Source organism: Oncorhynchus tshawytscha, linkage group LG06, assembly GCF_018296145.1.
Source record: "Oncorhynchus tshawytscha isolate Ot180627B linkage group LG06, Otsh_v2.0, whole genome shotgun sequence".
Lineage (NCBI taxonomy): Eukaryota > Metazoa > Chordata > Actinopteri > Salmoniformes > Salmonidae > Oncorhynchus > Oncorhynchus tshawytscha.
Window position 1 is genome coordinate 76,811,045 of NC_056434.1, and position 12,112 is coordinate 76,823,156.

Here is a 12,112-nt window from a genome sequence, read left to right on the forward strand (position 1 = left end):
CTGCCAGGGCTGACTTTGTCCTTTTGATAGTGAAACAGCATCAGTCCTGACTAAGTGAAGCAGGATAGTGAGCTTATTAGCTAGACTCTTGCAGTCTGTTCCTCGCCCTGAGCTGATCTTACTTTTGTATACTTGGACCATGGACTCATATGGATCCTTGACTTCTACCTGGTAACTAATCAATGCTGATACATTCATCGTAGCATTAACAAGGAGGTATGGCTTTCAAATACACACATTTAATGAATGCCACCAGATTGAAAAGGTTACTATAATTCAAATGTGATTTTGAATGAATCATGTCTAATGAATGTTTTGTTGTACACTTTAGCAAAATATTTATTTTGAAGTTCATGCTAATAAAGTGTTATATAATTTCAATTACTGTCAGAAATCTAGAGACTAGATAGGGAGAAAAGAAATGAGGATGCATGAGAAAATGTGACATGCTCTCACACAATGGGACTATGATATTTCTTATTTCAAGTACAAGACAGCAAAATAGAAAGAGCTTCGGGGTATTAAAACTACACAAGGAAGAGTTGCAGAATGTCTGCTTCGGAAAAAGAGAGAGAGAAACTCATGGTTGTAAAGCTTTTAAAAGAGATCCAGACATGGCAGCAGACACGCTTCACCTCCCCAGTAATCCTTCAAAACAGGACTTCCAGACTTCCACCAGCCATCCACAACAACACTGCACCTCTTTTTAAGCTGCCACTCTGTCGCCCTGTCACTCATCACTCAGCTTCCTGTATCCTGCTCTGTCATCAGGTGCTTGCGGGATGAAACGTCTTGACACACTCCACCATGTAGATGTTAAGCAAATTGTGAATTAATATTTAGCCTGGCAGAGAAGATTAATTAATTATTCCCAGATGTGAAAAAAAGATGTAAAGTTAGCTGTTGCACGGGGGTATGGAATGTGCCGTAAACTTGACTAAGGGTGGAATAAATCACACAGGAGAAGGATCAATTAACACTGGATGGATGGCATTACTAACTAACTCCTGATGATGCAGAATTGAATAATGTCTATATGTGTGATGTAACTGAAGCAAAGTCTAGGGTCATAAAGTTAAAGTTAATTTGTTATGCATCCTGACTGAAAACCCACAAATACAGTACAGGATCTTCAGACCAAAATTAGGACAGTCTATACACAAGACTGCTCGCCCAATACCAATATGCTTTTCTCTAGAACTAATCCAATGGATAAAATAGGCAGCAGATGTGTGCTGCAGTCAGTCCAGTAGCTTTGCTTCTTTTAAGAACCAATCAGAGGTTTTGCTCCTTTTAAGAACCTATCAGAATCTTTGCACAGAGCCAAATACCTCAACACTGCTTCATGAAATCAACCCAGGTATTCAATAAGAGAGGGGTTATGCAACACGTAATATATGTGGCGAGGCCTGCATGTTGATGTCGCGGCTGTGGCTGTTATGGCACAGCGGGGAGCGTGTTAGTGTAATGGATGTTTTAATCTAGGAGAGATAGGGCCGCCATCCGCCTGCGGGTTTCATCTGCACACCACCCAGATTAGAACCAGCATTTAGGACTTGTATTGTGCGAAGGTGTCGTCAGGACCATTTATTTTCTTCCCCTAGCAGAATGCTGTAGCCTGAGGGGTGAGCCATCATGAAGTGAGGGGTGAGCCATCATGAAGCGAGGGATGAGCCATCATGAAACGAGGTGTGAGCCATCATGAAGCGAGGGATGAGCCATCATGAAGCGAGGGATGAGCCATCATGAAGCGAGGGATGAGCCATCATGAAGCGAGGGATGAGCCATCATGAAGCGCCATCATGAGGATGAGCCATCATGAAGCGAGGTGTGAGCCATCATGGATGAGCCATCATGAAGCCCATCATGAAACGAGGTGTGAGCCATCATGAAGGGGGATGAGCCATCACGAAGGCCATCATGAGGGATGAGCCATCACGAAGGGGGATGAGGATCATGAGCCCATCACGAGGGATGAGCCATCACGAAGGGAGGGATGAGCCATCACGAAGGGAGGGATGAGCCATCACAAAGCGAGGGGTGAGCCATCATGAAGCGAGGGGTGAGCAATCATGAAGCATAGCACCTCCACAGAGTGCTGCTGCAGGTAGGAAGAAAAGGGCAGCTTTGGTCACAATTGATTTATAAACAGACTGCGAGACGCTAGAGCAATTGTATCATTTGACAATGAGTAGGGGGTCGAAGGGAGTAGGGTGTGTGTGTGTGTGTGTGTGTGTGTGTGTGTGTGTGTGTGTGTGTGTGTGTGTGTGTGTGTGTGTGTGTGTGTGTGTGTGTGTGTGTGTGTGTGTGTGTGTGTGTGTGTGTGTGTGTGTGTGTGTGTGTGTGTGTGTGTGTGATACTATCACTTACTCCACCACCCCACCCCCAGCGCAGGCAGCCATGTTGTGAAATCCTGGTAACCGATAGCTTGCAGATAAAAATCTATATCAATATATGTGTGGGTAGGCACAAAAGAAACAAATAGCATGCATTAGCATAAGTTCCCAATAGACTCCAGAGGAAATAAAACCGTCTAGAAAGATACATTGACAACAGAACAGCCATATTCTGTTATTAAAGGCACAGTGCAAAAATGTGATTTCCCTGTGTTTTATGTATATATACATTTTCACACTATGAGGTTGGAATAATACTGCAAAATTGTGAAAATGATGATAATGCCCTTTTAGTGTAGGAGCTGTTTGAAAAAAACGACTGAAATTACCGCCTGCTTTGGTGGGATGGAGTTTTGGCCTGTCTTGTGACATCACCAGGCGGTAAATTAGTTAATAGACCAATAAGAAAGAGAGTTCCAAACCTCTGCCGATAAAAGCAAGCTTTCAGTTTCCCCCTCCCCAGGCAGACCAGACAGTCCTAGCAAAATTATTGCTTGAGCAATTGCTCTTTGTTAATAAGTTATTCTTGTGTCTTTTTGACCATTTTAATGGAAAACAATCACAGTAAGGTACTTCATAATGATATTTAGATAAAAACGGCTGCATTGGACCTTTAAAACAAATGACAATAGTATTGCGTTTAATCCAAAATCAACATAGTAATACTAGGATTCTGTAACAAGATATGTGTGTACTACATATGTGTACTACAGTCCTGCAAGGGTCAGATTTTTCTGGAGCCACACCCACCCCACGCGCGCCACATTAATTCAGAGCCCCACCCGATACTCGACATCAGGACAGACCCACGGCTTGGAATTGTTCCGAGAGCCGAACCGTTACATGTCATATTACATAAATGTATTTAATTGTTTTTATGACTCCAGAGTAATACACTTGATTTGTAATTATTATTATTATAGTCTATTATTACTATTCCCCTTACCTGTATATACAGTATATATATATATATATATATTTTTTATTGATTTATTTTTACCTTTATTGAACTAGGCAAGTCAGTTAAGAACAAATTCTTATTTACAAAGACGTACCTACCCCGGCCAAACCCAGACGACACTGGGCCAATTGTATGCCGCCCTATGGGACTCCCAATCACAGCCAGATGTGATGCAGCCTGGATTTGAACCAGGGACTGCAGTGACGCCTCTTGCACTGAGATGGAGTGCCTTTGAATGAATGTAATAATTAACTGATAATTAACTGCATTATCAAAAACAAATAGACTTCCGTGCTTGCAGGCTGTGTAACCATCTACCACGTTGTTGTCCTTCCAAACTGGGGATTTCACTCATGGAGCACCTTTTTGACAATGGTAGTGTAGACTATTCCCTTATCATAACCTTTATTTTTACTTTTCCAGTCAGATCCCCAAGCAGAAGTTACTCTTCCTGGGTTCCATGCAAAACATAAAACATGACATAATATACAGAACATCAATAGACAAGAACAGGTCAAGGACTGAACTTCGGTGCCTCTGCACATTGACTCTGTACCCTCGCTATTGTTATTTTACTGCTGCTGTTTAACTACTTGTTCCTTTTATTTCTTATTCTTATTCATATATTTTTTAACTGCATTGTTGGTTAGGGGCCTGTAAGTAAGCATTTCACTGTAAGGTCTACACCTGCTGTATTCGGTGATTGTGACAAATACAATTTCATTTCATTTCATTTGATTTTGAACTTCACAAATTGAATAACAGAAAAAAAGGTCCTACTGACAGTTACATCCATTGCTGACAATTATCCACACATCAGTACATATACATGTACATATACATGTGCCTAAGAGGTCACTAGGACAGATATGGGTGAGGCATTATGCTATAAAGTGTTGTTTTATTTGTTTTTAAAGCAACAATTTACAGTCTAAGGTGATACCAAGAAGTTTAGTCTCTACACTTGACATGTTTTACAATAGAGAAGTTTCCATTAAATAACAGCCTCTGTTCTATTGGATAGATAGCCATGATATGGCAGAGGACGTAAAGCCATAACACATATGTTTTGTCAATAACAGATTATGGTCAATATTATCAAGGGCTGCACTGAAGTCTAACAATATGGCTCCCACAATCTTCTTATTATCAATTTCTTTCAGCCAATAATCAATCATTTGTGTCAGTGCAGTACATGCACATACGTGCCCTACTCTATAAGCATGCTGAAAGTACTGTATGTCGTTAGTTTATTCACAGAGAAATAGCATTGTATCCGGACAAACACCATTGTCTCCAGAAGTTTGCTAAGAGCCATCAGTGAAGCTGATTGGTCGGCTGTTAGAACAAGTAAAGGGCACTTTACTATTCTTGGGTAGTGGAATGACTTTAGCTTCACTCCAGGTCTGAGGACAATCACTTTTCTCCAGGCTCAAATTAAAGATATGACAAACAGGAGTGGCAATATAGTCTGCTACTGTCCTCAGTAGCTTTCCATCTAAGTTGTCAATATGAGGTGGTTTCTCATTGTTGATGAACAACAATTTCCCCATCCTTCCCACACTTACTTTACATAATTCAAAATTGCAATGTTTTTCTTTCCTTATTAGGTATTTTATTCATGATTATCATGGCTCACAGATTATTGTTGGCATTTAATTTCTAAATTTGTCCACTTTGCCAATGAAATAGTCATTAAAATAATTGCCAATATCAACCATTTTTTTAATGAATGAGCCTTCTGATTCAATGAAATATGGAGTTGAATTAGTCTTTCTGCCCATAATTTCATTTAAAGTATTCCAAAGATTTTTTTTCAATCATACTTTATATTATTTATTTTAGTTCCATAATACAGTTTCTTCTTCTTTTTGTTCAGATTAGTCCCTTAATTTCTCAATTTGCAGTAAATCAGCCAGTCATATGTGCAGCCAGATTTATTAGCCACTCCTTTTGCTTAATCTCTCACAACCATAGTTTTCCAATGCCTCATCAATCCATGGAGCCTTAACATTTTTAACAGTCAGTTTCTTAATGTATTTCAATAAATGCATCAAGTGCAGCATCAAGTGCTCCTCATTACACATCAGACAAACACATATTCTTCAACATAGGAATCGTTATGAAATGTTATGTATGATCTCTTATACACTAATTTAGGCCAGCATTTGGAACTTTGCCTTTTCTGGATTTAGCCACTATATATTATGGTCCCTACAGCCAATGGGTGTGGATACAGCTTTAGAACAAAGTACTGCAGTATTGGTAAAAATGTGATCAATACACGTAGATGACATGGTTCCTGTAGTGTTTGTAAACATCCTGGTCGGGTAATAACCTGAACCAGAATACAGGCACTGGTTACAGTGAGAAGCTTCCTCTTGAGCGGACAGGTTGATGAACATTTGTCTATATTTAGGTCGCCCAGAAAATAAAGCTCTATGTTAACATCACATAGATTGTTAAGCATTTCAAACATATTATCCAGATATTGACTGTTAGCACTAGGTAGCCTATTGCAACACTCACAATAATAGGCTTGAGATGAGGCAGGTGAACCTACAACCACAGCACGTCAACACCATTTGACATGAGATCCTCTCCAAGCTTTACAGGAATATGGCTCTGAATATACAGTATATAGCAACACCTCCCCCATAGGCATTCCTGTCTCATCTATATATGTTATATCCCTGTATTGCTACTACTGTATCATCAAAGGAATTATCCAAGTGAGTCTCAGAGATGGTCAATATATGAATGTTATCTGATGTACACAAGTCATTGACTTCATTAACCTTATTTCTAAGGCTACGTATGAAGAATTTCATTTCAAAATGCTATATATCCATTTTCAGAAATGTTGCTGAATTGGCTTTTATTGATTAAAGAAATTTTGAGAGAGATTAGTGTGTTTTTCCACCCACTATGTAACCATGGCGTTTGTTCAACGAAAGACATGTATTTGTTTAAAATCTTTCACGTGATGGTTTCATTTCAAAGAGACAAATAAACATGTTTTTTTTGCTAAATGTTATATTTCTGCCTCCCTCTCAGATAAATAAGTAGTATTGCTGTTTTACACAGTAGTATTGCTTTAAAAAAATATATATTTCACCTTTATTTAACCAGGTAGGCCAGTACAACTGCGACCTGGCCAAGATAAAGCAAAGCAGTGCGACAAAAACACCACAGAGTTACACATGGGATAAACAAACATACAGTCAATAACACAAAATAAAAATCTGTATACAGTGTGTGCAAATGAAGTAAGGAGGTAAGGCAATAAATAGGCCAATAGTGGCGAAGTAATTACAATTTAGCAATTTCCACTGGAGTGATATATGTGCAGATGAGGATGTGCAAGTAGAAATACTGGTGTGCAAAAGAGCAGAAAACAAAAACAAATATCAGGATGAGGTAGGTAGTTGGTTGGATGGACTATTTACAGATGGGCTGTGTACAGCTGCAGCGATCGGTAAGCTGCTCTGACAGGTGACGCTTAAAGTTAGTGAGGGAGATATAGTCTCCAACATCAGTGATTTTTGCAATTTGTTTCAGTCATTGGCAGCAGAGAACTGGAAGGAAAGGTGGCCAAATTAGGTGTTGACCTTGAGGAGGACCAGTGAAATATACCTTCTGGAGCACGTGCTACAGGTGGGTGTTGCTTCGGTGACCAGTGAGCTGAGATAAGGCGGAGCTTAACCTAGCAAAGACCTATAGACGAATGTGTAGCAAGGACCAGCCAACAAGAGCATACAGGTCGCAGTGGTGAGTAGTATATGGGGCTTTGGTGACAAAACGGATGGCACTGTGATAGACTGCATCCACTTTGCTGAGTAGAGTGTTGGAGGCTATTTTGTAAATGACATCGTCAATGTCAAGGATCAGTAATTAAAAACATTAAAAAAATGTATGTACAAATTGTGATATCAATAAGAAACATCATTAAAAAAATCACTACAACAATGTGAGATCTGTATGTAAAATGTTTACATTAGACATTTTAGTCATTTAGCAGATGCTCTTATCCAGAGTGACTTACAGTAAGTGCATTCATCTTAAGATAGCTAGGTGAGACAACAACATATCATAGTCAAACATTCCATTCCAGTGAAGCTATGGATATACTGTATAGCGTTTTGCTAAAAAAACAAATCTAAAATCTACGAATAAAATTTCTGAAAACAGTAATATTTTACACACACATGAAGATACCCATAAGCATAGCTACAGAGGAAGATGTTTTGGGGGTTTTGTCTGTCCTACAGATGGCTGTCTTGACTAGTAGGCCCAGTGCACAAATTTTTGTGGAAATAAATAAATCAATATTATAATGTTTTTATTATTCAGGGGGTGCTGCAGTACCCACAACACCACTATGCCCATAAGCAATCATTTCTGATGAAAAAACACAAACATGAAAAATTGGTGGATATAGTGTTTTGGAAATAAACGTTTCATATATCAATATGGGCTATCTTTAGCCCTTTTCTGGGTAGCTTACTTACCAGAGATAATTATATTGAATAAAGCAAGAAAAGTGAGTGTGTGTGTGTGTGATGCAGGGCTGGAGTTAGTCTCTCACCCCTTCCAGGCTTTTGGGTGGGTGGGCGGGTGGGTGGGTGCGTGGACAATGAGCCAGTTGTAGCGGATGTCCCCACGCTCTCTGTTAGCCTTCATGACTGGGATCAGTTATTTTCACCTCTGGCGCACAGCTTCAGAGAAGTCCTCATTGAGGGAGATGTTGGTTCCTCTCAGGTTCTTGGCTCTCTCTAGAATGGCCACCTTGTTCTGGAACCTCAGGAACTCTACCACTATTGACCTGGGTCTGTCACCTGGGCTGCTCAACCAACGTTAGCCATTTTTGCATGAGCTAGGCTATCCAGAGAAAGTAAACTTGGCCCATGAGGGTATTCTAACGTGGGGAGTGGGAACATAGGCTCTGCGCATGGACAAATTAGAACATTTTAGCACCACACAAATAAGGGACAGTTCCGGGCTCCACTTACTCTCTCGCTCACAGAATGGAATTCACAACACAATGCAAACCAACAAGCTCCTGGGTTATTTAGAAGTGTATTATCTGGATTTAAATTGTTTCCAACTTACAATGTAATTGTTCTGAACCGCGAGCCGACCCACGGGTAGAAAGAATGTTTACATTCTACCCGGCAGCTGATTCTATTGCTGCTCACCCGCGAGGAACCGTGGGTATCCCACCCAATGCAGGACTCTAATGTGTGCTGGCTACATTGGTGCAATGACTCGTATCACATTAAAACAATGACTTTATAACTAGCTGCAGTGGTGTGTGTTACCCTCACATCCCTATCCCTCCCTGGTGCACAGGCACTAACTTTGACTGACATTCAAATGAACGCGGTGTTTGCCATGCAAACAGCTCAGATAGGCAGTGTCTGAGATAGATCTGTCGTCAGAGGCTATTGAGCATATGATGAATACAACAATAACCAGCCCGGGGTCCCAAATGACTGAGCAATGTTCTCTCAAAGACTTCTGTGCTAACAGTGTTAACTCTGAACAGTTCAGTTCGGGTGGATGGGGGTGACATAGGACAGGCAGTTGTTTATCATGCCAATCTCCAACGGAGACTGATTGGTGCTGCACCCATGAGCGAACAACATATCTCCAACAGCTCTGCTTGACAAAGACATTATGCATAAATGGGAAAGGAAAGGGAAAGGGGGATACCTGAATGCACTTAACTGAAATGTGTCTTCCGCATTTAACCCAACCCCTCTGAATCAGAGAGGTGTGGGGGGCTGCCATAATCGACATCCTTGTCTTTGGAACAGTGGAATGGTTTTGAGATGTAAGCCAACAGCATGATCAGTCACCCTAGATACATGTCTTTAGAGTGAAGGATGCAGAGGAAGGGGACAATCCACCCAGTATACTCACATTCTGCAGCTGCAGGCCTGCGTTAGGCCTCAGGCCGGGTTTGGACTCCAGGGCAGAGGCATTGGCGCTGTAGTTCTTCAGGCTGCGGCTCTCTTTCAAGTGGGCCTGGAGTTTTTCCCTGCGTCTCCTGAGGGGGAGTACATGCACATGGCATGTTAACTAAACCACAGCATTGCCTTGACCTTTAACCCTTAGACCCCACTCTGTACCTCTCTACCCCTAGTTGTTGTAGTGAGGAAGTGTATACTGATGGGCTCTGATGGAGCTGATATGTTCATGTGCTCTAACTCTATTTTAGATTAATTCCAAATGGCTCTAGATCATGGTTTGATCCGATTATCTTGTTGTCAGACTGCTCACTCACTCACATCGTTGTATTACAGACCCTATGAAATTACAATGCATTTATCACAGGGCTGTCTGCTCCTTATACCCTGAATGACAGTTTTCCATCACAGCTTGGATGTTTGATGCAGCATTCTGGATGAATATATAAAGGATATACATTATAGACAGGTGCTTTCAGGCGTAAACAGAATGTACAACATGCGTACAAAAGTAATGTGTGTAGGGCCCATACCGATACAATAAAACAAACTGCCAAGAGCTATCCTAATGCAAAAAAAGTATGCAAATGTATTAAATCGAAAAAGAAAAAAAATGTATCTTCATATTTATTATCTCCAGCACCACCTCAACATCAACAGATGTGAAAATGCGGCATTTCTAGGTTTTGTATTAAAAAAGATAGAGGAAGTGTGAATTATTGTGTGGATTATAATTAATGATTGCTACATTTTTTGTTAGAAATTTTTAAGTGGAAATTGCAAACTTTTGAATAATTTTTAAGCCTTGAATGCACTAGAAGTTAGACATTTCCTGCATCAACAGGGGGATAAAATGAAGATCCTTCACCTGTATTTGACACGGAGTGTCAGCTGAAACTAGATCAATAGCCAATTGCCTGTGGTGTGTTCTATTGTATTAGGTGTAGGAACTGAACTGAGATCAGATCCTCTGGGTGATCATGTCCACTCACTTGTTCCGACAGTAGAGAGCCATACAGAGCGTGCCCAGAACACTTATCCCCACGGCAATGCAGGTGATTGACAGCACTTGTCTCTTGTACACCTCCTTGCTCTCTGTTGAAATGAAGAGAAGCGGAAGAGCTGACATTGACGGAGGAACAAAGAGCAAAAATAGGAAAATCCAAGGACTGGGAAAGAAGTTAGTGTCCACAGAGACTCTCCCATAACCAATGTTAAACAGAGAAATCTCCAAGGAGAGGACCACAGAAAATAAAACATTGCCCTTAACTCACTGTAATAATAATGTTCATGTCTAATTTTCACATGCCATTTGTAAAACCAATCAACCCCCCAGTTAGTCTTAACAACACTGTCATATCATCAGCCCCATTGGATGCAAAGCCTTGTCATAGATGCTAGTTGTAATGCAGCCGTGTCTGAAAACAGAAGATAAGAGTTATAGTTGTAATGGTCACCATTAAGGGTGACAAATGGCAGCTGTCTCTTTTCATATGAAAAAGTAAATCATAGTTGCCTTCAAAGGAATTAATAGGCAATCAATCAGATTATATTTGGTACAGCAGACCTTGAGGAGAACCACCACACAAATCCCCACAAAATAGGGGCGAATTGTATCCATGCAACAGACAAATGGTTAAATCATTTTGACCAATATGGTGTACATGGGTTGAAGGACAAAAAAGTTTGATATCCACATGTCTAACATGATTATGAGGCAAGGCAATGAGGAATATTGCACATACATGTATTGCAATTTCTATTTAAAATCAGTATTTATGGAAGTGTTGGTCCCATCTTCCAAAATGTTCTACCCAGGTAGCCCTATAGTCTTGTGCTGTCTGGGCCAAAAAGAACAGGAGAGCCCCAGGCTTTTGTAGCCAACTGTAGAACACACCAAACATGGCCCAGTAATTCATTCATTCACTTTATCTTATCAAAATCAATATTGAAGCCAAAACACTTGAGAGCTGGGCTAATTAACCTCCCTCCCTCCCACCAGTAGTTTCAAGGGGCAGTATTTCTGTTTTGATGTATCTAATCAGCCTGAGTCATCACATAACCTTGTTTACTGTAATTATGAGAAGAGAGGAACCTTGTGGGAGACGTAGGAAAGTGGCACTTGCAATCCCATGACAGCTAACCCTGCATGTCACTCCCAGTGATGCCTCACATGCTACAAAACAACCTCACTGTTAATAGAATCCCACAGTATGATTCATAATACCCATAAAACCTAGCGTTCAAACAAGGAAATGGTTCCAATCATTTTCCAACATTCATTATTCCCATAGGGGATTTTAGAAACACTTAGAATAAGGGCTGTGTTTCTTGTAGACTTACCCTGGTGTGATGTTTTGATAACCGTGTAAATATCTCTAGGACAAGGTGTCTTTATCAATATATTCACCAGTATTTATCCCCCCAAAATGAAATGCTAATTAGCTGATAATGTGGCTATTATAAATAACTACAAATGCCATGATGATATGGACGATACTGGTGAATCGAGGCAAAGGTAAGAATCTCTGGATTAACTATCCAATGTCAGCAAAGTGTAGCAATTAATAAAATGGCTAAATGTCTTTAAATGGACAATTCTGTTAACTTTCTTGTGCAAGTTTTAAATTGACACAATACGTGTAAGCAAAGGTGTCAGCTAGAGATGATGTGCAGGAGCTTGCAGGGATTTGTAGTTTTGCATGATGTCTACTTTGATGCAAATTTTCGAATCTGAGAGTAAATAGAGCCAAATATATTGATAAGTCACCTTGTCCGAGAGA

The 12,112-nt window shown here is 40.3% G+C and overlaps 1 protein-coding gene across 2 annotated transcripts in view; it reads right to left on the reverse strand.

Annotated features, from left to right (window-relative positions):
- The window catches only part of LOC112253118 (pro-neuregulin-3, membrane-bound isoform), a 394,019-nt gene that overhangs the window by 22,668 nt on the left and 359,239 nt on the right, over nucleotides 1-12,112 (reverse strand). For both annotated transcript variants that reach the window (XM_042323631.1, XM_024425051.2), the window contains 2 exons: nucleotides 10,322-10,424; nucleotides 9,283-9,409 (listed from right to left, as the gene is read on the reverse strand). In XM_042323631.1, coding sequence (XP_042179565.1) covers nucleotides 9,283-9,409; nucleotides 10,322-10,424 — 230 coding nt within the window. The remainder of the gene's footprint in view (nucleotides 1-9,282; nucleotides 9,410-10,321; nucleotides 10,425-12,112) is intronic.